Source organism: Ochotona curzoniae, unplaced genomic scaffold (genome assembly GCF_017591425.1).
Source record: "Ochotona curzoniae isolate NIBS_2020 unplaced genomic scaffold, NIBS_Ocur_1.0 contig_4645, whole genome shotgun sequence".
NCBI lineage: Eukaryota > Metazoa > Chordata > Mammalia > Lagomorpha > Ochotonidae > Ochotona > Ochotona curzoniae.
In genome coordinates, this window is record NW_024466353.1 from 1374782 (window position 1) to 1402144 (window position 27363).

Here is a 27363-nt window from a genome sequence, read left to right on the forward strand (position 1 = left end):
TTTCAGGTATTTCAATTATTTTATTTGGCAAAGAGAAGCCTAAGAACTTTTTCTTTTTTTTTAAAAAAACACTTTCAGAGAGAACACCTTTTTAGCATAAAATAAACTTGTATGATTTGGGAGGACAAATCTCAAATGTATACTTTTAATTTATGTGCCAATTTTATAATTAGTACAAAAATTTAATTAATTGAAATATTTTAAAAATGTAAAAACCAGTCCGGGCAACATAACTATACAATCTTGCTGTAAAAGTACTTATATCAAACTCCACCCAAAATCCTTATGCATTATACTACATTCAGCTCCTCAAATCATTCTCACTGCCGACTGGCTTTGCCATTTTCTGTCGTCTCTATCCTGAAAAATAGGAGAAAACATTCATCAACCAGCCTTAATTATGCACCTTTCCCATGATAATTACAAGGACAGACAGACATGAGGACTGCAGGGAAGGGCAGGCTGGCGGCCTTCTGCAGACCGGTGTGAGATGCAGCGATGTTACCAAGGTCAACGTCGGAGGCTGCCCCATTTCTCACTGTTACCACTCTCCCTCTCCAAGCCAAACGGAGATCAAAGTCTCCACTATTCAGTCATTCATGTTTTCCCTTTTCCACTAAAGAAACTCCTTTGCCAATATATCTGCAGAGGATGTTTTCTAAACTACAAATTGATCAGACTTGAGATTTAGTTTATTACGAGCAATATCCTTCAAACTTCATTACTCAACAGGAAAATATTTTCTTGTACTACAGACTGAAGGTTCTGAGTTTTGCTTTTATCTTTCCAAAACATTGGGAGAAATATACTATTAAGAGAAAATATTTTCAGGGATACAATCAATATAATGAGGCCTTTTACAAGTACCAGAATGGAAGAATTCCATTTTTCTCTCCTGACAAGTAACATGTACCTATGTACACCATTAACACAGAACTGCTGAGGTCAGTGGGTGGCTGAGCGCATTAAGCCACACTTGGGAGCCCACATTCCACATCAGAGTGCCGGTCTGAATTCCAAATGCCCCTGTGAAGGGAGCAGATAGTGATCCAGGCTTGGGCCCTGTCCACTCACATGGAAATCGAGATGGAGTTCTCGGCTCCTGGATTCAGCCTGGCTCAGCTCTGACTATCGCGGGCTTTGAGGGAGTGAACCAGTGAACCAGTGGGAACCACAGGTGGAACATCTGTGTCAGTGTGTCTGTCAGTCTGTCTTTCCTGTAACTAAGGCTTTCAAAAAAAACTGACAACTGCTGAAGATGAGAGAAGTAGTGCTCACTAAGATGTTATACAGCCACTAACAAAACCAATTCGCACAGAAAAGAACACTCACCCATTTTCCTCTTTAAGGTGTTGATACAATTCAGCTCTGTTATTAACAGAATTCAAACGTCCAGCGAACTCCTGGTGCTTTCTGGAATTGGCAGTGTTGATTCTATTACTCCACAAGGAGAGTAAGGACATTGGCCCTGGAGTTATACGAAAGCAGAGAAAAAATGTAGAACAACAATTAGTGCAATAGCATCTTTCTCTTATTTCGCATGTTATATGTTCCCTGGGCTCCCCGCGTTCCCAGATGCCCTGCAAGGCCCACACCTGCAAACAGGCTTTCCTAGTGAGAACAGCCTCAGGCTGCTGTTCTACCTCTCCCCCAGTGTAAGGCCCAAGGACTGGGACAGCTCAAAACACTTTTTAAAAATGAGAGGAGTGTTAGAGGACTGCTAATTCATAATTTTAGGGAATAAATTGGCAGTGATGATCACATTGAAAGGGCAGTTACTAAAAAAAAAAAAACAAAAAACCCAGGGGCATGGCGCGACAGCGTAGTGGTTAAGGTCCTCGCCTTGAACACACCAGGATCCCATATGGGCACCAGTACTAATCCCAGCGGCTCCACTTCCCACCCAGCTCCCTGCTTGCGGCCTGGGAAAGCAATCGAGGACAGACCAAAAGCTTGGGAGCCTGCACCCGTGTGGGAGACCGGGAAAGAAGTTCCTAGCTCCTGGGTTCGGATCGGTGCAGCACCAGCCATTGCGGCTACTTGGGGAGTGAATCATCGGGTGGAAGATCTTCCTCTCTGTCTCTCCTCCTCTCTGTATAGCTGGCTTTCCAATAAATAAATAAATGTTTAAAAACAAAACAAACAAACCAAAACACCCAGAAACCACTTTCCATCAACACCGTCCCGATTTCTGATCTACAAAGGCAATTCAGTGAAGATAGCATAGCAGTCTTTTAAAAAATGTTGTATACAAAAACTAAATGTTCATTCATATATGTATTTTTTTGTTTCATTTTATGACACAACTTCATAGTCTTTGGTGATTTCCCCAACCCCTCCCCATGCCCTTCCCCCATGGTGGGTTCTTCCACCTTGTTGCAGTATTATAGTTCAAATACAGTTCATTCATATTTGTAACTTCTTTTAAAAAATGGAAAATCAATCACAGCCTAAGTGTAAAATCTAAAAGTATGGAACTTACAGTAGAAAACAAAAATAAGCCTTCATGACTTTGGGTAAAGGTCTTATATATAATACAACACCAAAGCCATACTCTTAAAAGCCAAAATTGTAATTACTTCAAATTTTCTGTGCAGAAGTCACTTGTAAAAGGACAAACCACAGATAAGCACTTGAATAAAGGACTCAAAAACCAACAGTGAGAAAAGAGGGCCACTGTGTGGTCTCCCAGGTAAGCCCTCTGTGTAGCACATCAAGGCAAGCTCCGCAGCTCCAGCTAACGCGCACCCTGGCAGGCAGCAGTGATGGCTCGGGTGCCTGGGTCCTTACCAGCTGCATGGGAGAGCTGGTTAGAGTTCCAGAATCTTCAGCCCCCGGGACTAATCCATTCTGAGCATTTGAAGAGTGAACCAGCAGATGGGCACTCTTCTTTTCGACAAAACACTTGAATGGCCTTCACATTTTCATTTACCGATTATATGGCTGCTACTGCATCTTCCCCAGGCTCAACGAAAAGCTCACTAGGGAGAGTCTGTCTTCAATAACCCAGCACCCAGAATAGTCCAGAACATACAGCTTTAAGCTCATCTATCAAAATTCCCCTAAACACAGATGTTACCAAGTTATCTTACAATGGCTTCATTGATGAATGTGACACTACGTTTTGCTGTTGCTGTTTAAGTACTGAGAAACATATTTACTGCTTATCTTTCTGAAGGCCATGGACAGAGACTCTCCTAAATAAAACCCAGGACGAGTCAGGAGCTGTCATACGCATACAACATGAAGTGACACTGCACAGGACGCAGCAGAGCTGGGCAGCATCTGAGCTCTACCTTTCGCCTTTTCCACTTGAGGAGCTTCGTCCATCTCCACCAGCGGCTTCTTGTTGGGAGGCTCTGGGGAATCAGGCGAATCTTTGATTATCTCAGCCTCAGCCAACTCTTCTTTTCCACGTTCCAAGATTCCTTTTAACCTTTTGGAGGACAGATAAATGAAATGCAGTTTAAATATTAGCCATTTAAAAATGGTTCAATAGACAAGCTGTCTGTCACTTTCATAATGGCTACCTGAGCTCATAAAGAAGACTTGGGACTAATCAGCAACTTTAACATTAGTTAAGAAAATTTAATGAATTAAACATTTTCCCTCTTTCTTGCACAATAATAATGCAGTAATTCAGAAATTAGTCTGCAGAAAAATACAAAAAAGGGTAAAAACAAGCTCCAATTCAAAAGATGAGAAATAACAGATATTCTCAATAAATTTCACAGTGTTAATAAACTTAACTTCAAGATGTGTGAATACTATTTCAAATTCCAAGTAGGTTTAAAAGTTTGCCGTCATTTGTCACACATTTGGTCTATGTACTTTAGAAATAACATATTTTTATTGCACAAGTTTGGAGTTTAATTCCAGGTTTTACTCAAGCTAGGCTTTTACTGAGTTTCATCAGAGAAGAAAAACAATTTCAGTATATTGTGAAGTCTGAGTAAACTTGTGAAGTCCAGGAGAACAAGGGTGTTTGTGTATGGATGACAAGCGAGGATTAGCTCGGAGAGGCTTCTGTGTGGGTGGCAGTGAGGACAAGGAGGGACACATGTGATGAGGTCTGCCACCAACTCTGACTTTTGAAGGGAGATGCCGGGTGCCTATTTGGTCTTCTGTTTTATATATCTGGAATTTCCCATCATAAAAACTCCACTTTGTTTTTAGGAAACTTAATTCAATCACACCGTGAATACTGACTTAGCTGCTTATCTGCTTTTTGGCAAGGTGGCAGGGACGTAGCCAGCCACCATGTTTTATGTGGTATTTCTATTTATAAGGCTTCAAATTACTTGTTTTTCAAATGTTATCTTGATGTTTGTGTGTGTGTATCACAAGCTAGGGGAGGAGTGTGTCTGACTGAGGCGTGTCTGTTCCCATGCTCTCACGGCCTCCGGTGTCTCCTGTTCTCACAGCACCTTCCACACCATGCTGTGATGACTGCTTCCTGTCTCAGCCTTGGCACTGCAGGTTTGTCTGGGGCAAAGAATGTGCACCAAATGCCTGGCATAGCCTAGGTGTTTAACAAATGTATACTGAACGACGACTAAGATTACTTTAAAATTCATAAAACACAGGCTACTGCCACATGTCATGCACGGATTTTCCAAAACTGATCAGGAAATACAAACATTATTTTTGCCCCAAACGTCAAAGCCTGAGATACTTTTTTATACCCAAGAAAGCTCTAGGTTTCAAGGACATTAAGACTAGAGCTGTGCTGTGAGTATCTCAGGTTAGGGGGAGTGGAGTGTCTGTCCACAGGCCTGGATGGCCAGGGGTAGCATGGCAGGACATGAATGTCAACAAATCACCTCTCTGAATCTTGCCACGGCTTCTCCTGCTCATAGTCTTTCACCGCTTTCTCGGATTTGTCCTCCTTGTCCTCCCTCTTCCGTCCTCGTTTCTTCCGCTCCTCTTCCTCCGGGGGTTTGCTCCTGCATGCCATGAGACATTCCAGGACTCTGTGGTGTTTCTCCGAGTTGCCGATGTGGGCCCTGACGAGGGTCTCCAGCTCGTTCCACATGATACGGTACTGTTCATCTCTGCGGCCGAGGGGAAAGACAGCCTCCTTAGAGACACGCTGGGTCCCCGGGAAATGCCACCTGCCGTGGGTGACAGAAAAGGAAAGCACTCCACCCTCCACAGTTACTGATGGGACTGTTTCCGCTGCCTTGCGTGCTTTCACCTCCATCACCGCATGCGCACGTGCATACCCGCACAGAAAATCCACAAGACTCCAAGTTATCCTCAAAAACAGTATGCATCAAGTAAACGGGATTTATAGGAAGAAACGGAAAAACACCTACCTTTTAGGGCCCTTTCCCCTTGTACCAACTGTGGAAATAGGCAGAGGATCATTTTTTCTTTCCATATCAACTAAGTTGTATATTGTTTTTTGACAGTTTAACACATCTTCTTCTGTCAAAGATTCTTTCACAATAACACTGGCTAACGGGACTACCTGTTAAGATTTTTTTTTCAAAAGAAAAAAGAAAATCTGTCTTGAAAAACAGCTATCAAAGCATCTGGGAAGAACTTGCTCTACAAGATGACTTTAAAGGCCCCCGGCAAGGGCATCTGGAATTATCCCTTCACAGTTTTCAATGACTAATTCTCTAACCGTTGCAAACTCACACACTGCACTCTTGGCTTGGGAAATGGCATACATTACAGACTTCTTAAGTTGTTTCTGTAAAGAACATAGAACTACTGTAGAAGAAAAGCTGAAACAACTGAATACTCACCGCTTGCATGTTGAAAATGGTGGTTTGTGAAATAATCATGGGCCAGTAACGCGTGTGTTTTTCTAACTGATCTTTAGCTCGTTCCAAAGGAATCTCGAGACTTCCATCGATTTTATATCTGGGGTCTAGAAAAGGAGTTAATCTGTTTTCCCTCATAAATTCACCAAAATCCTAATGATAACCAAATAAGATAAAATTAGAAACTGTGTCTGACGATTCCACTGGAGCACATGTAACAGTCTGCCTCCCTAGGCCTTCTGTTCTGGAACTTTCTCTCACACTCCCCTCCCCTTAGAGCTTTTCTCCCCATGTTTTTGAACTTGAAACTCTGTCAGCTTCTATACAATGGAAAAGAAGACAGCCTCAAAGATAAATACACTCACGGTATTTTCCCCTTTAAAAAACCCAGGAACACTCAATGCTTCATACTCCTCTATTTAACTTTTCTAACACTGTTTAAGGATCAGCTAATCACATTACATCAACTGGCTTACTCCAAAACTGTCTTGACACAGCATCAAAAGTTAGCTCTGAATGGTGGAATTATAGGTAATTTACAAGTGTGTGTGTGTGTCTGTATTTTTAAGATATCTATATTATCTACACTTCTAAAAGAAGCAACACTGATATTAATTTTCCTCTTAAGAAGAAAATACCAAATGTGAAAGAGAGGAAAGAGAATGAGAAACTGAAATTTCTATTAAAAGCAGACATAATTTACTGGGATATCCGCTGTAGACATACAAAACTTTGTTGTTTCAAAATAGCAACAATCGAATGGTACCAGTTTGCTTTTTTAAGTTGTTGGAAATTAAGTTCTAACTAAAATACGAATCTATTTTCCTTCTTCCCTGTAATTTCAGTGAGTCAATTTAATCCAGAATTTTTCCAGTAACATAATAAGGTAGAGTACAGAGTATTAAGTATATCCTTTGAATAATGATTACAGGACATTCACCTAGTCAAAACAACCACCTCCTCCAAAGCTCTTACGGCCTGGAACTCGGCACGCAAGCAGCACTCAATGGCTATTTGCAGAATGAGGACAGACTCTAAGCGTGCAGACATGAGACTCTTACTGTAATCCGGTAGTCGGTCACTCTTCCTCCACACCCTTCACTAATGGAAGGTGGGTCTTCCAGAATGGATCGAGAACTACTAAGGACGTGCAAAAAAATCTCTCCTCCATGGCTACTAAGCATATGACTAATGACCTTAGAACCCGACTTTCGTGGTTGTTCCAATAAAACAGAACGACCTGCCAAAAGCAAAATTACAAGGTCAGTGACGAAATGGGCTCTTATTTATCCCCTTAAGATTTACATCTAAAGTTTTTCATTTTCTTTATTAATCCCCATATTTGAAGCAAAAACTCCAATTTAGCATATCTATATTTCAATTCCTAAAAATCTGGATTCTAGTAGTTTCAGCTTTTTGTTAAATCACTTCAAACTTATGTAAGTGATAGTTTTCCAAGACAATTAAGGAGTTTCTGGTATAATATGTTTTGCTTCTAGGGCTCATTCAAATAAGCTCATAGGAAATCTTTTCCCTAGATGTCAAAAACAACGAGCTCCCGGATAGCCCTAAGGTTATCAAAGCTACCAAGGGAGAAGACCTCAACTCAGTTCCCTTCCACACTACCCCCTCATCAGTGCTGTCACCACAACAGTAGTTCTCGAGCCCAAACACTGTCACTACGAATTTAACTCAGTCTGACAAGGAAATTAACCTTATGACAAAGACACACTGACTTTCAGGAAAATTCCTTTGAACACACACACTTAAAGGGCAGAATTACAGGGAGAGACAAATGAATCTTTCACCTGTCACAGCTGGGGATGAAGCCAGGAACTCCATCTGGGTCTCCCATGTGGGTGACAGGAACCCCAGTGCTTGGGCCATTATTTGCTGCCTTTTTAGGTACATTAGCAGAAAGCTGGACAGGAAACGGAAGAATCATGACTCAAACTGGCACTGCCATGGAAGACATGGGGATTCCCAACCACAGCTTAATTCACTGCACCGTAACAGTGGTACACTGACTCGTATCAATGGTTCTCAAATCTAGCTGATCATAAGAACTACCAAAAGATAAAAGTCAGACTCAGCAGACAGTATCCAAAAATTTAAACTTGCAAAAAAAAAAAAAAAAAATCTCCAAACAAGAAAACCACAGCTTTAAGGTCATGTGTAACATTAAATTAATGTATCAGTGGGGCTGGCGTGGTGGGGCTGGGGGTTCAAGCATCTCCTATTGCTACTTGCAGCCTACACCAACACCCCAGAGCATGCGCTCTGCTTCCAATCCAGCTCCTTGGTTATGTGCCTGACAAAGCAGCAGATAATGGTCCAAGTTTTTCGATCCCTGCCATCAGCATGGGAGACCCAGGCTCCTGGCTTCGGTCTGGCCCAGCCGTGGCTACTGGGACCATTATGGGGAATGAACCAGTGGATGGAAGGTATCTCTTTCCTCCTCTCTCTCTTGGTCTTTATCGCTTCACCTTTAAATAAACACATCCTATTAAAGAAGTAAATGTATCTGCAATGGCATTGTGCCAGAGCAGGTAAAGCTGCTGCTTGGGAAGGCGGCATCCCACATGGGAGTACCAGTTGTGCTGCTTCCAATCCAGCTCCCTACTACTGCATCCTGTGAAGCAGTGAATGATAGTGCAAGTGATTGCACTCCTGCTGCCCACACGAGAAACCGAGATGGAGTTCCTGAATCCTGGCACCAGCCTGGCCTAGGAATACCACAGGCATCTGAGCAATGAGCCAGCCAATGGAAGATCTGTCTCTGTCTTTCCCGGCATCCATCTCTCCTTCTCCCCTCTGTGCTGCTCTTGTTTCCAGATGAAAAGGCACAGTGCTCAGGAGAAATAAGTTCCTTACGCAATTTAAAATCAATGGACTGAGGCTGGTGCAGTGACATAGCATGTAAAACCACAACCCGTGGTGTCAGCATCCCATGCTGGGCACAGGTTTGAATCTTGGCTGTTTCCCTCTTAATCTAGCTTCCTCCTAATGGCCTATGAATAGCAGTGGCAGACCGCACAGTGTCTGGGCCTGTTATCCATGTGGTTGATCTGGGAGAAGTTTCTGGCTCTTGGCTTCAGCCTGATCCAGCCCAGCCATTGCAGACACTGGGGGAGTGACCCAGCAGTGGGAAGATCATATTCCCTCTGTCTTTTTTTCTTTCTCTCTGCAATTCTTTCAGATAAGCAAATAAATCTTCAAAAAATAAATGAACAAATCAATAAATAAAATTCAATGGGCCAACACAAATGATCTCTATTAGTCCAGTTTCTAAAATTAAACTATAAATTCTTTTTTAAAATTTAAAACTATATTGCATAAAACTTTCTTAGATACAATGAATGAAAGTAAGAATGTAATCATTCTTTTTCTTTACCTAAGTAAAACTGTTAAAGGATATTTGAAATTTTGAAGTTTAACATACATTTTTGTCAGACGAAAGTTAAGACCTTTATAAACAAAAGCAGCTTTCCAGAGTTCATATTCTCATAAATTATTTCACTTGTAATGATTTCAGTGAAAACAATTAAATGATATAAATTACCATTCAAAAGAAAATTGGTAAGGCAGGAGGAAGGTCTACTATTTACATCTACAGGTGAGATCCGGTAAGCGCCAGTACAATAGTGCAATTCTGAAATAGAAGAAAACACTAATTTGAAAGAATATAAGGAAATATTCACAATTATCTGGGAAAAATAAAGTTTGTTACTGGGTTTCTGAAACAATGAAAAAATGTAATACTTTATATCATGCTCTCCATACAACCACTTTCAAGAATTTGCTGATTTAATCTTTTTCTTCCCGTTACTTTTAAATACCTACCAATGTTATTTGTCCTTGGCGTGCACCATTTCAATGTTATTGTTTCCTTAAATGGACCTTCTCGACTGCTGCCACCTGAGTGGGAATCACCTTGAAAAGTATGTCAGAGAAAAGCAACATCACTCAATAGGTTTCTAACTTCAAATAATTTATACAAGATTTCTAAGAGTTTAGGTTCTGTAAGAAAAAATATCCATCATATAAAGTCCTTAGAAAAACAGCAAATAGAGTATGGGCATTAGCTACGATCAAAACAAATCCACAATTCCCCCCTATCAAATAATTTAACCCATGGTCACTACACAGAAAATCAATAGCAAAAAGTTGAAATTTCAAGCAGCTATAACCATTCCCCTGTGCAGACACCATTAATGATAAACTAACATGGTTAAGGGCCCCAAGCTCAGAGAATATAAAATGCACAATTAGGAGTGAGTATTCAGCCTGGTGGTTAAAAGGCTGGCCTGGCTCAATTCAAGCATCTGGCCAATGCAGACCCTGGAAGACAGCAGGTAATGGCTCAGCCTCTGCCACTCGTGTGGGAGACCTGGATGGAGGTCAAGGCCCCAGCTTCGGCTGGCCTAGCCCTGGCTTGTGTGGGCTTTGGGGAAGTGAACCAGCAGATAAGAGTTCTGTTTGTCTTTCTACCTCTTAAGTTAAAAAGAGATTTTTAATGTAAAATCAGCCACAAGGACTTTTTCTTTAAAAACTTATTTATTTTTTATTGCAAAGTCAGATATGCAGAGAGGAGGAGAAAAAGAGAGGAAGATCTTCAGTCTCCAAGTGACCACAATGGCTGGAGCTGAGCTGATCCGAAGCCAGGAGCCAGGAGCTTCTTCTAGGCCACCCATGTGAGTGCAGGCTCCCAAGCCTTTGGGTCGTCCTCAACTGCTTTCCCAGGCCACAAGCAGGAAGTGGATGGGAAGTGGGGCTACCTGGATTAGAACTGGTGCCCACAGGGATCCTGGCACATTCAAGGTGAGGACTTTAGCCACTAGGCCACCGCACCGGGCCCAACCACAATGATTTTTAATGAGTTTATTCAGTAGAAACAAACCAAGGATCCAGGAAGTAAATGTTTAAGCTATAACTGTGAACACTTTCCTGTCTTAGTGGACTCTAAAACAGGCAACAGATGTTGATCAAATATTAATGAACACACATAAAGCTGTAACATCTGAGGATCTCTGAAAGCAATGTGCAGAGACCTGACCTCTTCCAAGGCAGCAGGCACACTTCCTAGAGAAGTGAAGACTGCTACTAGTTCTAAAACCCACTACCCCGACAGAGGGACCACTGTTCAAGCAAGGGCATCTTTGTGACTCAAACACAGAGACGGGCTGTGCCGGGAAACGGGAGTGGAAAGGAGGATGCAGACACCGCGGGGCCTCGGGAAGCACCAGCAAGGTTTTAACTATTGAGAACGTGCGCAAGTTTCGCTTCTGAGAATCACTCCAGCAGGAACAGCTGCTGGGAAATCCCTCTGCTGGAGGGAGGAGGGTTGCAGCAGAGGAGAGCTCGCTGCCTTGGAGAAGCAGAGAGGAGGGCTGCGTGCAGAGGCCACACGGGACCAGAAGTTGTTCTAGGAATGATGAACAGAGGGGCCTGAGAAATAGCCACAATTTGGAACTTGGACTAATTAAATTTAAGGTAAGAGCTGGAGCTTAGCAGGACTATATGGCTGAAGTATAAGCCTACTTACCAAGATTAAGCTCCAGGTCCAGCCTGCCTCTTTTTAAAAAATAATAAACTTATCTATAATTTCACTTTGCATGTGTGTGTGTATGCATGCACGTGTGTAACATGATACAGAGAATAAGATCCTCCAACGCCCACTCTGGCTGGAAAAGGGGATGAAGCTGGAGCTGACGCCAAGTCCCTCCCCCAGCAGCAGAAATCCGGACTACTTGAGCCATCACCTGTTGCCTTACAGAGTGCCCATTTGCAGGGAGCTGGAGTTGGGCGCAGAGCTGGGTATCAGATCCAAGCACTCTGATACGGGATGCAGCTGCGCTAATTGGTAGGCCCAACGCCCGTTGAGTTGAAGGAACTCAGAGAACTCATCACTTGCCGCCTGCTCTGTGTCCCCAAATCACTCTGACCCCACTCCACACTGGCATTCTGTACATGGTACCCATGTGTGGAACATACAACCACAGGTCAGACTAAAAAACATTTCACAAACTGTATTACCAAATATTTTTGGACATTCTTCTCAAATTCTAAAAAATATTTTAAAAAGTGATTAAAGTCTAAAACAGTTCTTGAGAGTTTTTCATGTTAACGTTTAATATCAAGCACTGTATTCCCTTTTTAAAGCAATATCATTATCATAAGGGATTTTCTCCTTTTGGAAGCTCTTTAGAATAGCTTCAAGACAACTGGCTCATGAGTATACTTCTGAGTGGATGCATCCAACATGAACAAGTCAACCAACTTACTCCCTTGACAGGATGGATTCACAAAGCTGAAAGACTTCTAAAATCACCTTCAAATCTTAAATGTCACTGCAGTTTAGGACTAGATGGGACACCACAATTCCTCCACCTCAGCTTCTTTAACTTGCCAAAACACAAACTCAACTCAAGGAGCATGCAGGGCATGTCGGCTGGTGGCAGACTTCCCACTCAAATTCTCTCTGAGCTCATGCCAAGCTGTTGTAGGAACCATGGTTTTAGAGCAGAGACCTGCTGACTGAGATGGTTTACAGAGTGTATTAACATTTCAAAATGTGTACCCAGACTGGATGGTCAAGGCCAGTTCTCTTACACCTGCTGCAGTTCCCTCCCTCTCCCAAGGTCACCTGCCTTTCGGAAGAGAAACTCCAACAGGGGTCTGAAAGAACTCACAAGCCTGTGCAACCCAGGCCTGGCTCTCCCCGTGTGTTCTCTGAGCTCAGTCTTTCCCAGAGTAAACACTACAGAGCTCCATGGCCAGCAGCAGATGAAACCACCAGAGAAGTTGGAGTAGAGGCAGTCACGTGTGGAGCTGCTGCGACTGGGACTGCCGTGCTGAGCCTCACACCAGGCCCTTGGGCTTACCACTCTTCAGGAAGTCTACGTGTGCATCTTTGTGATGAAGCAGCTCCACATCATAGTTGGCAGATGTGTTGGCATGCTGTTCTTCCTTGAAGCAAAATTTAGAGCATTTAAAACCTGCTTTTGTTTCCAAAATAATGAAATTAATCATTCATCTTGTTTTTTCTATTGACAGATCAAATACATTCAATGATACTTAGCAAAAAAGATAGAAAGTTTTACTCAGTAACTAATCTATTTAAAGATGCAAGAGTTTTCCACAGTAGTATGAACTTTGTTTCAAAAAACTACTGTCTACAAAGGTAATAAAGTAGTTAATTATTTGAGTATATTATGTCTGAAATAACTTAATGACAAATCCAGAAACTGGAAATTTTTTACTCCAGAGTACTGACTCGCCAGTGCTTTTTTATGCATCAGCAGGAATATAACTGAAGTATTTTAAATTAAAGTGGAACAGCTGTTAAAAAGAGGAAATAGCATCTTTAAATACTTACAGTGAATTAGCAAATACCAATTACATAAAATAACCAATACGAAGTAATAAACAAGTTTGGTAACTTGTTTTCACAAAATAATAATAGGCAATTCAACATAACCTAATTACCAAAAGGACAAATTGCAGAGACACACCAGTAGCACACAAATGCTGAGCTTAACAAACAAGGTATCTATTCCCCTCAGAGGAATTGCCTCATAATTCACAAAATGATATATACTCCTAAAGTACCCATGCTATTTTACTTGTTAATTGCTTCTGCACTCAAATGGCTCTATAAAGTGATTCTAAAATAACTAGAGAAGAACCAGCAAAGGGTACTGGGAGGAAATTAATGAAAGGATCACATTTCTCATGCAACTTAGCCTTCATAACATAGTAAAACTGAACTATATAAAAAGCCAACCTTTTTTTTCTTAAGCTACATGGCTATTCTATTTTTAGATACATTCAAATTACTTAAATTCAACAGTGCTCAGGAATATCCATTTAAAGCGTTCCATGGGAAAGGTGTTGCACTGATCCAAGACAGTATAAGGATTATACTTGTACAATGACAATGAACAGGTGGCAATAGATTCCTGAGAAAAATCTATTAGTAAAACCATAGGGTTCGCATCTATGGTTTTCAGCTACACAGTAACAAACTAACTTAAAACTATGACTTGTTGTTCCCTCTTTTAGCTATAAACATTACTGGACAAGTAAGAGCAAAGATATAGAAAATACGAAACATTAAAATATGCAAAGTAAGTAAAGTCTAGTAACACAGCTGGCAGGAAAAGAATCACAGAAAAATAACAAAGTGTATCTTAATCAAAATGAGAACATAATTCTTTAAAATTCATGTAATAGGTTCTTATTGAGAAGAAGCACACAGCATTTTGTTCTGTGATCCTTCCTTGCTGCTTTTCAGTTTTTACTGACCTGGTCAAAGACACTGAATGTAGGCTAGCAAAACAGAAAATGCAATATGGGAAGAAAAAGTAAAGGTTCAATTAAAACAAATAATACATGTCAAACAAATATTTCAAAAGCGAAGAAAACTTTCAAAACAGCAAGAGGAATTTCCTACCTTCATTGGGATATTTGTGATAGTGGTTGAAGCCAAGTCGAAATGTTGCTGTACTAAAATATTCAGTTTGGTAGCCAGATGCCGCCCTGCACGGACACTGTGAACCTCGCTGCTTAACACTGGGGACAACTACAGGAAAGCACACAAGAAAAGTAGCTCATCATCATTAACTCATGGTCACGAAGTACTTCATATTTTACCATAACCTCTACAAAGCAAGTATTTTTAAACTTTAGAATTTGAAAAGAGAAATCAAAAAGGTCCAGTAAATAATGTACAAAATTAACTTATTATTGAAGGATATTTTTAAGAATGTACTGCTTTTCTAATAAGGAAAAACAATTATTAAGAGAATGAAACAATGAAAGTAATGGAAATTTGGAGAACAGCACACACTGAGTTGTTCTGCAACTCCTTATAAAAATAAACAAGCCAGACAGACATTTTAAACTCTACAACAATGCAAAGAACCAGCTTCTTGCCATCTAAGGTTTCACTTGAAAACTAAGTATTTTGTCAGAAAATATTGGCAATGTGATTATTTCAAAACTAACTTGCCAACATTCATCGTGAACAAGCCCCAGTATAATTTTTCACTGTTTTTACCTCTTTTTTAGGACGGTCAGATACTAGGCTGTCTTCACCAACTGGGTAGGTATGGATCAAAACCAGCTCACATTTTTGAATCTGCATGAGACTTAAAGAGAAACGTCACTTAAAAAAGTAAGAATGGACAGTGTTTAAAAAAATTTAGGCAGGCAAATTACTAAAATCTTTACACACTACCACACTGCAATTTTACTATCAAATACTTTTAGCTCAAACACTAAACATTTAGAGTACATAATTGCTGTACATGTTTAAACATAATAAACAAACTTAATTTAAATGCAAAAATGGTATTTCCTTGTGTTTGCAGCATAAAAACAGACATTCTTATATAATTAAGCGTAATTTTCAAAAGGTAATTGCCACACAGAAAAATGAATACATTATATATTAATTTTGTTTATATTCATGTTTTTAAGGACAAAAGTCAGACAGTTTCAAATATTACCTATGATTGGTTATTTACAATAAAGTATTGGCACTGGTAAATTTTCCTCCAACTTTCAATTTTGAAATTTCCAGAACTACAGAAAAGTTGAAAGTACTATTCAGTGAACACCTGCACATCCTTCCCCTGGATTCACTGCTACTTTTGGTATCTCTACCTCACACTTCATTCTTTAAACTGCACAAGACTCAGGACACAGCGTCTATTCCCAAATACTTCAACATGCCTCACCTAGTGAGACTAATACTATTGTCAAATAATATCAATAGGCCATTCAAGAAAATAACTACTCAGTATGAAAGTGTCCAAAACCTCTCCTTATCAGCTATACCATGCTAAGATACACATAGTTGGTCCCTGCCACTGCTTCCTGGTATGCTAGGAGCATCTTTTGCTGAATTTAGTTTTTGACCTCAGTTAAAGATCTTTTGCAATTTCCTGAGTGACAGGAGCATCTTGTATTGCAATGAAGCAACTCTTGGTGGGTTCCTTAACAGCCACTGGGAGGGAGCTGATCCGATCACCACAAAGACCAAACTAGCCTTCAGTTCCACCCTGCTATCTCCAGGGAGCAGGGCAGCTGGAGAAGGAATGGGCCTCAGTCACACCGACCAGACAAGGTTCTGTGAAAATCCCTCAAGTTAAAGCTCAGAGCTCCCACGTGGGTGGACATATGCACATACCCCAGCTCCCCACGAATGGAAGCTCCTGCACCTGCTGTTCCAGACCTCACTCCAGGTGCCTTTGCAGGCAGCTGAGAATCGTATCTTTTAGTGTCAACTGGTAAGCGACTTCACTGAGTCCCATGGGCTGGCACCACAAATCAGCCCACATGAGGCATCTGTGGAAGCCGAGGCAGAACTACACGGGCAACCTGGAGAGCCACTCTGCAGGTCTGACAATCTTGAGACTGAGTTCTTAATCTGTGGCGTCTGCACTATCTTTAGGAAGTTAAGTGTCATAGCTGAACTACTGGTACACAGAAAGTTGGACAATTGGGATGTGGGAAAAACCCACATATTTGGTTTATAGATTAAGCACTGGTACTGAGGAGAAAAAGTTTTCTTTTTCAGCAGGCTTTTCTTTTTCCTAGTTAAAAAAAAAGTTCACATAATGCAGTTAATTGCTATTTTATGTTTTGATTGGTACAAACTGAATAATGCCACCAATAATTTATGTGCTTTCCAAATTGGTAACACAAACTTTGAAAATTTGCAGGACAAATAACACATCACAAATTTATCTAATAGTCTTTTTAGATCATCTTCCATATTGGGAAAGAAGTAAAATTTTACAATGAAAGGGAAAAACAAAAATAGAAATTTTCCAACCACACATACTTTCTTGACAAACTGGCTGAGTTGGTAGAGAATTCAAAAGTATGTTTCGCATCACTTTGAAATTATTGAAAACAACTATAATCAAACACACATAACCACAACATTCACTTCACGTTTGGGTTAAACTCACTGATCTGAATTCGCAGCAAGCTTGTTATGTTCATGAATTGTTTCCTGGACGCAATCTTCAAGCATTCGTACGTGACTATCACTGCAGAGAAACAAAAGATAGAGTAGACTTAAAAGAATGAACTGCGACAGGAAAACATCAAATCAACAATGAGCTGTGTGGCACTGCCTCTGAGGTGCTTATTCACAATGCTGAACAACTAGCTGAAAAGCTGGCAAGGAAAAGAACAATCAAATGAGGGGGTGGGCATGTGGAACACAAGCTGTCACGGCTTAGGACCACCATATCCCAATCAGAATGCCTGGTTCCAGCTCCTCCACTTCTAACCCAGTTCCTCTTGGAGGCCGCAGATGACAGCTTAAATATTTGAGACTGTCATCCACCAGAGGGACCCAGATTGACTTCGGGGCTCCCTCCTTCAGTCTGCCCTGGCCCTGGCTGCTTCAGATATTTGGGAGGCAAACCAGATAACAGATGATCTCTCATCCTCCTCTCTGCAACTCTCTCTCACTCCCTATGCCTCTCAAAGAAAACGAAAACAGAAATTCAGGACTTACGTAATAACAACAAACATTTTACTGCAAAGAATCTTTATTTAAAATTAGAAAAAAATAGTCTCAGTATTAATAGGGGAAAAAAAGAAATCGGAAAGGACACTACATCCAAATGTTTACATCTGTTCCTACTTTTTTCATCAACACTAAAACAGGATGCTGACATGTCCCTGGTAGAAGGGCTGTTGTCAAGGAAGCCCCACCTTTTTGCATTGGTGATACAGATGATCCGTCCTCTATTCCCCACACGCTCTGCGTTCTCCATGAGCAGAGTGCGGGCCTCGTGCTGGTACTCTGTTATCTTGCACAGGGTTTCCACTGCTGCCACAAGCCCATGCAGGATGCTGCAGCACTCTGGGTCAGCCCGAGGATTAGGAGGCCCAACGGCAGCTAAGGCTGCCATCAGCTAGGCAAAAGGAAAATAGTGATGGTGACCAAAGTGTACTCAAGTTGGACAAAACCATAATAAGAAAACGACAGAGCCATGTACTGTCAGATAGGGACACAAACATTTGCAAAGCGTTTTGCAAAATCTAGGACCCTTTTGTGATAAAAACAAAAAACACTCAACAACACAGAAATGAAGGGGACCCCCTGTAGCATGGGAGGAACCCACTGAGCAGGTCAGCTGTGACTGGTGAGGGACTGCAGGTCTCTCCCTGACATCGCAGTGAGAACATGAAACTGGCTCAACGGCACCTGGAGGCGCCCGGCCAGGAGACCAGGGAGGACGGAGACACAGGAACCCAGAGCAGACTGTGAATGAAGAAGCAAAACTTCTCTGTGCTGCAGATGGCATGATTCTGTGTATAGGAAAACCCAAAGAACCCCTTAACAACTATCAGAACTGGGAAGTTCAGCAAGGTTGCAGGATACACAATCAATGAGTAAAAAACAATTCTATTTCTGCGTAACTGCATTGAGAACATGAAATCCAAAAAATAATTTATTTTATGGCAACACTACAGTAAGAAAATAGTTAGGAATACATTTAATAAAAAAGATAAAAAAGCATATGGATCAATGGAATAGAAAGAAGAGTCCAGAAGGAAAACCACGTGACAAAGGGATGGCCAAATGCCAAAAACTGAAGTTGAGTCCTTACTACCAGTTATCTACAAAAATTAACTCAAAGTGAATGAAAGATCTCAATGTGAAGAGATAATACTGTAAAATTCTCAGGAGAAAGCAGATACAAATCATAACAAGCTTGGGTAATTCAAAGAGTTCTTAGGACACCAACAGCACTGGCAATAAAATGCTAGTGTATTTTGAATTTGATCAAATAGAAAATACTAGAAAGTAAACATAATCTACAAAATGAGGGAAAATATAAAAAAAACATATATTTGACAAGATATTTGCAGCAAGACTACATAAAGAGTCCTTAACATCTCAGAAATATTAAGAGAAAACCCAACTTTAAGAAGAGAAAAGGATCTGGTCTTTCTCCAATGAAGAAATACAAATGGCAAACAGCCATGTGAGAAGTTGTTCAACAATATCACTGGATTAACAGAAATCAGAAACACAGTAAGATTTAACTAGGATAATGAGCCAAAAAACTAGTAAATATTGGTGAGAATATAAGAAAAAGAAACCCTCACTTATTGCAGATGATAGAAATGTAACACAGTGCAGCCACTCTGGCAGTTTGGTGGCTCCTTAAAATGTAGAGGGACCACAGTAACCAGCAATTATGTTCCTAAGTACCCAAAAGAAATGAGAGCATATGCACAGAAAAGCCTGTACAGGGGCTGGCAATGTGCCTACTGGGTCAGGCCTGGGCTGCAGCACTGGCATCCCACTTTGGAGTACTGTATGAAGTCGTGGTGCTCCAGTTCTGACTCAGCTCTCTGCTAGTGGCCTGTGAAAGCAGTGCAAGATGGCCCAAGCACTTGGACTCCTGTACCCACATGGGAGACCCAGAGGAAGCTCCTGTCTCCTGGCCTGGCCCGGCCTAGCTGCTGCAGCCATCCAGAAAGTGAGCCAGTAGACGGAATATTTCTTTCACTGCTTCTCCCCACTGTCTGTAACTTTGATTTTCAAATAAATTAACCTTAAAAAAAAAATAACACTAGAACGTGTGCAACCTTGGTGTAACATTTTCAGACTACATTTAACAAACAAAAACAAGACCAAAACCCCCAAAGTCTGACAGTTTTTGGTACTACAATTTAACACATACAGCTTAGAGTTGCCTATGACAATGGAAAGAGCTCTGTGCCTAACCACACAGGTCACACCACCTCAAGTTCCCAGTGCTTCGCCTGCTCAAGGAGGGAACTGAAGCCAAAGACATGAGAGCCTTCCGGCCCAAACGTTCTGCCATCAGTGTGTGCGTCCTTACTCATCACTCACAACCACCAGAAAAGGTAGAACCAGAGCCCAAGCTAAACAGTAAACATTAACAGTAACAAGATTTAACAGGATGCAAACAAAGTATCACTTATTTTCTATCTTTCTGAATGCCAGCGATCTACTGTCTAATCTCCCTCCATTCACAATCTAGAAGCAAGGTGGCATGATGTGGCTTTGCCTCTGGAAGGCAGAACGGTGGTTCTTCATGACCAGCACATCACTCACGGGGAAGTCGCCTGCACAGCTCTGCTGCACTGCGCTGTGCAGTAAGGAAGACTAAACACATTTGCTCTCATTTTTATTCACACACACCTAGAGAGGTTTCAAATCTCATTACAGTACCTTTTGAAAAACACGATTCTTTCAAATATTCTATATAAAGATTTATTTATTTGAAAGGCAGAATTAGAGAAAAGGCAGGGAGCTTTTATTTGCTAATTTACTCCTCAAACAGCCACAAAAGTCAGGCTGTGCCAGGACGCAGCCAGGACCTTCTTCCAGGTCTCCAATATGGGTTCATGGGCATAAACACTTGCCATCTTTCACTGCTTTCCCAGGCACAATGGCAGGGAGCTGGAATGGAAGCTGGGACTTGAACCAGCACTCATATTGCAGGTGGCAGCTTAACATGTTAAGCCACAAGGCTGGCCCCAAGCTTTTTCCTCAGTACTTCACAGGCACTATAGGAGGAGTATATGGAGTCTGTAGCACTACTTCTTTCATGAACAGGTACAGGGTATAGTTGGATAGAATAACTTCATGGGACCAGTATGGTGTAGGGGCTTAAGTCACCACCTGTGATGCAAGGATCCACAAGTGCCAGTTCCAGTCCCAGCTGCTCTACTTCCCATCCAGCTCCGTGCTGGTGCACCTGGGAAAGCAGCAGCAGACATCCCAAGCACTTGGGCCCTGCCCTGCTACCCCTGTGGGAGACCAGCATGGACTTCCAAGATCCCGGCTTCCTGCAGTCTGCCCCTGCTGCAGCCATAGTAACCACCTGGCAAGTGAGATGATTTTCCCTTACAACCCTGCCTTTCAAATAAATAAATCTTAATAATAATAATAACTTCAATCCCCCCACAGCATTTATAGTAACTATTATTGGTAATGACTGTGTAACTCAGAACAGCTACTAAGAACACTTTGAATATTTTCAAGACAAAAAATGATCATAGATGTGACAGCCATACCAAAACACCTGTCTTGATCATGATACATCGCTTCCATGTACTGAAATGTCACACAGCAACTTGTAAGTATGTACAAAAGTTGTTGATGAGAAACAAATTATTTAAAAAAAAAAAGGTTTTTTTCAAGCAATAAAATAGAAGAACATTCTGGAATGATATAATTAATGTAAGTGCAAACTCATACTAACATAAGCCACCCTTGAGTGACCATCCTCAAAACAAAAAGCCAAGTTAGATATGTTGTAATACTTATCACAAACACTTTAAAGCCAAACTGTGATAAAATCATTCTCTTTAAATGTGTTCCATTAAAATTCACCTTAGGTAGCACTTCCATTGAAAAGCATTTATTGACAGGAAAATTTTAACACGAGCAATGTTTCACCAATGGCGGTCTCATACTGTTCATATTGATCTGCAAAGAATCTGGCCAACTGAAGCCTTCACCCACCAACAACGGCAAAGAACATACCCCTCAATGCCCAGACACTCCGATTCCTCAGGCAAATGGTAACAAAATTTAAGCTTTCGAATTGAGCTTTAGCTTTCATATTTCCCCGTCCTCCATTAAAGATGCAGTCAGTAAAGCATCTCAACTTTCAGAAAGTGTACACAGACAGAAGTAAACACTCTAAAGGAGGACGAACATGGCCGAGGCAACAGCAAATGAGAGGTGCCAGTGAGAGAAGTGTGGAAATGGATGATGGAATTACACAGAGCTTACTAGGAAGACTCAAGCAGCTGAAGTTCAAGTGGACAGGGGGCATAAGGCTCCAGGGTCTCTGTCCTGCTGACCCAGGAGAGCAGGCTCCCTGTCCTGTTGATCTGGGAAATGTCCAAAGAACTGGTGATGCCGAGAGTCACACAAAGGAGTGTGGCATGGCAGCCTACAGAGCAGCTGACGTGCGACTTGTGGAAACAAGCACCTCTCCCAGACACCGACAAGAGAATCACGATCCTTGGAGGAAATGACCCAGAAACGGACCAAGCCCAGACTCAGAGCACAGCACGGCAGCCCTGCCCAATGGGACGTCCTCCACAGAGTATGCCCAGACCGCAACTGCTGTCTGTGTGGCCACGGGGCACTGGACTAAGGATGATAAGGACTAAAGAGGTCTCCATTTGTAACTGTACATAATTTAAATATTCTTGTTTGTAAAGATTTATTTTTATTGGAAAGGCAGATGAGATTTACAGAGAGAACATCTTTACATCTTCCAACTTCTGTTCGAGTGGCCTTAGCCACCAGAGCTGAGCCCATCCAAAGGCAGAAGCCAAGAGCTGCTTCCAGGTCTCCCATGTGGGTGCAGGGTCCCAAGGCTTTGGGCCGTCCTCGACTGCCTTCCCAGGCAGCTGGCTGAGAAGCGGAGCGGGCAGGACTAGAAGGGGAACCCATATGGGATCCCAGCACGTTCAGGGCGAGGACTTTAGCAGCTAGGCCACTGCGCCGGGCCCAGGTCCACATAATTCAAACTAAAACAGCCCAGTACAGCTGGTGGTGACGGTATTGCACAGTCAACTACAGAAAGACTCAGCGCCACTCTGTCCAATGGGTGTTGGTCTCAGGGGCAGGGTACACAGTTGGCACAATGTTTCTCCAGGGACCCTGAAGTGACAAGATGTGCCAGCCCTGGCTTCCCCAGGCTCCATGAAGGAACCAGTTGCACAGTCCAAGTGAAGCCCTGTCAGCAATGCCTGCTGCCCGGCACACAGATTTTCCAGTCTTCTGTGCAGTATGTTGCTTTTTAAGACCACAGAGCCCAACAGCAGCAGGCATTCTGGAAAAGCCTCAACATGAAAAGAACTCTCGGGAACACCAGGAGATCAAAACAAAAACTTCAAATAAACCATAATGAATACCCTCAGGTAAAAAATTATACCCATGGAACAAGAAAAAAGGACAAAAGCAGATATAATCAGGATGTAAGTGAAAGTTCTTGGAAATTAAAAATACAACCAATTACAAAGCTCCGTATACGGTCTAAAAGGCTCAAAATGCAGGACAGCAAGATGGTTACGGAGAAAATGTGCTAGAACACTAACCTGGAAGGAAGAGGGGTTAGAACATTAGCAAAGGAAAAACCCAGGAAAATTTTCCTAAAGAACCAATGCAGAAAGATCAACAACAAGGCACATCCCTGACAATTTCCAGAAAATAAAGGGGGACAGGGGAGATTCCAAAGGATTCCAGAGAGAAATTATGAATGTCAGAAACACGAGAGGTTGTAGCACACTGGAGAGATGTCCTTGAAATTCTGTGGAAAATGTCCAACATGGAAGTTTATATATGTAAAATATTGTGGAAGTGTAAGTTACAGCAACTGTAGATGTCAGACTGCCAAAACAAAAGAGAATGTAAAAAAAAGAGGGGAGAAAATGGGATGTGGAAGGAGGGACAGAAGAGGGTGAGAACAAGGCGGGGATGCCCCCCACCCGCTCAGTCGGGCTCCCCAACAAGGGGTTCAACCACCCAGCACCCTCCATGGAAATATCCTGGGGCGGGTGGTAGGGGTGTCAGGCAAGACAAAAAGAAACAAGAAATTTACACAAGAAAATCATCAGCCTCACCCCGAGCCACTGCAGGGACACTTAGTGTGGATTTTATGATGCAAATATCGGACTGTGAACCAACCCAACAATTCTGAATGTTACTTGCACTTTAAAAGTATACACAAATACTGTTTGTACATACAAAACAGGGGTTTTAATCATTACAAAACAAAACAAAACTGTTGCATTTAGATAATTAAAAAAAAAAAAAGTTCACAACCTAAACATACCTCCTGCAGGTTTTGGTCTTCTTGAGTCCAGGAATTTAAAACATGAGCTCCAGAGTCACTCACGATGAAATTCACCTGACAGGTAGCAAAGAGACAGAGTTCAATTCCGATTTCACTCACTCCTACCCCCTCCCTTCTGCAATGACGGGTAGCTTCTCCCAGTGGTTTGGGGGTGACTGATTCATTCATTCTACAGTTGTGGAATGCTCCTTCAGGCCAGGAGCTGTCGTTGGCAGTGGGGCTAGGGAATACAGTGATGAATAAACACACTGCCACTCAAAAGGCAAGGGGTGGGGTGTGGAGTGTCCTCCGATAAGGTGCAGCAGGGGAAGAATACAAACAAATAAATGAACCAGGTGATTATGGAGAGTGGTAAGGGCTGTAAAAAACCAAGCTGGTGAGCTGGGAGACGGTCAGAGATGAGCTCTCTATCTTCAGGTGGAAAGTTCAGGCACAGCCAAGGGCAAAAGCTGTTTGGGCACAGGAGGCAAGCAAACAGGCAGTGGCTGAACTGCACCAAAAGTCAAGTAAAGGGTTGTGGCTCCATTCTAAGTGCTAAAATGCAAATTTAAAAATACTATAGAGTAAAATGATCATAAGGAACACACTAAAAATATCAACATGAATTCTGTTTCCTTTTTGGGAGGATGGGGCTATTTACTTATTTTCTTTGCACAGTAAGATCTAATCCACGTTATTTTTGTCCTGTAACCTATGAAACACTCATTTTATTCCCCTAAGGAAAAAGAACTGATAATTGGTCTTCTCTCTCAAGGGTTATCTCACAGGGATATGTTTACTTGGATTATCTCACTTAAACTTGACAGTAAGAAAGCAGGTGTTACGTTTACAGGGGAGGAAACAGGGTAGACAGATTAATAAACATGATCCAACTCCCACACTGGTACTAAGATGCCTGGATTTACACCAAAGCCTGGCCCCCAAATCCCCATTATCTCTCCTTTCATACTTTTTACACAACACAGAAGGCACAGAAAGAGAAAGGATTTAGGTCTTCACAGGAGTCCCCCTGCATGTCTAAGAGGAACTCTGAACATGGACCTTCGCTGCTGCTGTCTTGGCCAGTCTAACCATGAGCCAGGTCGCAGCCCACACTGCTGCCCAGGAGCAAGCAAATCATCTCCTTTTAGCTGGGCAGGTGATGGTCCCCAAAACAAAACACCCGAGAGACTGAAGCTGAAGACAACTCTAGCTTTGGAATTTCCTTCAAGTGTCAATTTCCCATCTTACTGATCAATCACTCCTAAGAAGGTTCTTCCCGAGATGGCCAAGTTCTACAGCAGCCTGGTTTCTGCTCACTCAAACTACAAGGAGCTGGCCAGCTTGGTTTCAAATGCTGGCTTTGCCTCTCGCTAAATGTGGGATTTAGGACAATTTTCTTTTCCTGCCCTGTTTCTGCACTGCCAGCATGGTCTTACAAACCCGACCGATGCCCAGCCAGTACTCACCAGCAGATCCCACCTAGGGCCTCCCTCCATCCTGCTGCCATGTCCACCAGCGGCTCTCAGGGTTCAGGGCTGCCCCATGCTGGCCATTGCCCCAACAATGACAATACCCACCTCAGACCACATCTGTGAGAATTAGGGGAGTCTTCACACATATCAAGTCCTTTGGAACTTGCCTGGCCTGGAAGGTTTCAAAAATTGCTAGCTGGGCCCGGCTCCATAGCATAGTGGTTAAGGTCCTCGCCTTGCATGCACTGGGATCCCATATGGTCGCCGGTTCTAATCCTGGCGACCCTGCTTCCATCCAGTTCCCTGCTTGTGGCCTGGGAAAGCAGTTGAGGACGGCCCAAAGTCTGGGACCCTGCACCTACATGGGAGACCCGTTAGAACTCCTGGCTTCGGATCAGCTCAGCTCCAGCCGCTGCAGTCACTTGGGGAGTGAGCCATCGGATGGAAGATCTTCTGTCTCTCCTCCTCTCTGTATATCTGCCTTTCCAATAAAAACAAATAAATCTTTAAAAAAAATTGCTAGCTACTACTACTATTATTATTGGCTCCATTATGTTCACCCCAGAGGATGGATCCATGTACACATGTATACAGTACACGACCAATCTTAAATCTACAGTAAATTTAAATTAAAAAAAAAAGGGAGTATTTACACAGCTGAGTTCATCCACAAAGCCACAACTCTGTACTTCACACTCACCAGCTTCTTGAAGGGAAATATGTCATACATGATCCTGCAGTACTCCATGGAGGATTCCACGGAGCAAGTCCACAGGGATTTCGATATGGGGGCCAGGGGGATGATGCCTTGGGTCCTGTTCTTCACCAGCATGTCGAACTCCACGTGCTGCCTGCACGACTCCGACATGTAGGGGCAGTGATCCACCACAAACACCGTCTTGTGAGACTCCGAAAAAATCTTCATTTTGCATCAACCTGTGTGGGGGGGAAAAAAACATTAGCCCAATATGTACCTGCGGCCGGGAATGACATGAAAGGGAAGGGAAACCTGCCCAACAGGAGGCAAGAGTCACAGGCCGGGAACAGACCCGGGACGCGCTATACCCTGGTGCCATGCTGATCCCTGCACCAGGCATACCACTCTGCCTCTGAGATGAACTTAAACCTGCAAAGGAAAAAATATTTTGCTTCAACACACAGTTGCGTCTGACTGCCTTCCTTCCATGCACCAAACCTCACAAATGACAAACTACTCTTCAAACCCAGTCCGTGATCCTGTTCATTGCCGTCAATCTTGCGGATCCCCAAGCTGGCAACGGAGGCTTCCCTTGCAAACAAACCAGACCCAAACAAACAAAACACATCTGAAGACTTAAAAAAAAAAAAAAGAAAAAGGAAAGAAAGAAAAAAGTGTGGGGATGGACGGGGAGGAGGTGAAGTGGGGAAGAATTGACAGGAAGGAGAGTGACAGCAGAAAGCAAAGTCCTCCACGCAACTGGCACCTACAGCGGGTCTCCCCCGGGGAGCTTTGGGGACACTGAACTTGCCACCATGCGCCTGGAGGCCAGGAGGCACTTGGAACAACTTTTCCTTCGCCTACTGAGACCTTCCACCTTGGAGAGGCACAAGCGCTCATTACACCCGCGGATTCCGTGCTCCCCCGACCCCACCCCCGGGCCCACACCTCCCTCCGGGGCGCTGCAGGGTGGGGGTGGGGGGTAGGGTGCGGAGTACAGGGCGAGCCGGTGAGGGAAGACCTGAGAGGATTGAGGTTTTCGCTTACTTTTCGTGCCTGGTCCCAGCAGTGAAAACCGTACGGAGGCTAACGGACCACACAGCCTCCCCCTCACTGCAAAAGGCTTGCGGGCTGCCTGGGTAAGAGTCAGCGCGCGATCGGGAGCGCCTGGCACCCAACACCGGGCACTGCGCTGCACCCACTCATCTCCCGGCACGCCGGTCCCGATTCAAGGCCTCCCGGGCGCGGAGGCGCGGGCGCGCGGGCGGGCGGACGGGCGCGCGCTCACAGCCGCCCGCGCGTGCGCACTGCGCGCCTCCACGGTCCCGCTCCCACAGGAAGAGGGCGGGGCCCCAGAGGGAAAAAAAAAAAAACGCCCCCCACCCCTCAAGGTTTTCTACCCGCTAATTTTCCCAGTCACCCATTGGGATGAAAGATCCGGGAAACCTGAGTGCCTCCCCCAACACCGAAGTATCGACTACAGCGCCGGCTAGAGCAGCCACAACCCGCCCCTAACCGGTTACGGACCACCCGCCCGAGCGCCCCTTCTC

General features: G+C 43.0%; 1 protein-coding gene across 3 annotated transcripts; it reads right to left on the reverse strand.

Moving 5' to 3' along the window:
* On the reverse strand, positions 1–27339 carry INTS13 (integrator complex subunit 13). Of its 3 annotated transcripts, XM_040987445.1 has the most exons (18): positions 26861–27339; positions 25817–26052; positions 23642–23716; positions 17514–17716; positions 16757–16837; positions 14836–14926; positions 14230–14358; positions 14082–14105; positions 12659–12743; positions 9618–9707; positions 9337–9426; positions 6836–7014; positions 5757–5927; positions 5319–5473; positions 4824–5054; positions 3297–3436; positions 1333–1468; positions 1–360 (listed from the first exon to the last, which is right to left on the reverse strand). In XM_040987445.1, exons 2-18 carry the CDS (start codon positions 26039–26041, stop codon positions 321–323), a joined length of 2145 nt encoding a protein of 714 aa, XP_040843379.1. In that variant the 5' UTR covers positions 26042–26052; positions 26861–27339; the 3' UTR covers positions 1–320. The 3 variants fall into 3 exon arrangements, with proteins under 3 accessions (XP_040843379.1, XP_040843377.1, XP_040843378.1); XM_040987443.1 differs by lacking the exon at positions 14082–14105 and having other exon boundaries at positions 9337–9444; XM_040987444.1 differs by lacking the exon at positions 14082–14105 and having other exon boundaries at positions 26861–27338.
* Between the last annotated feature and the right edge of the window lie 24 nt (positions 27340–27363).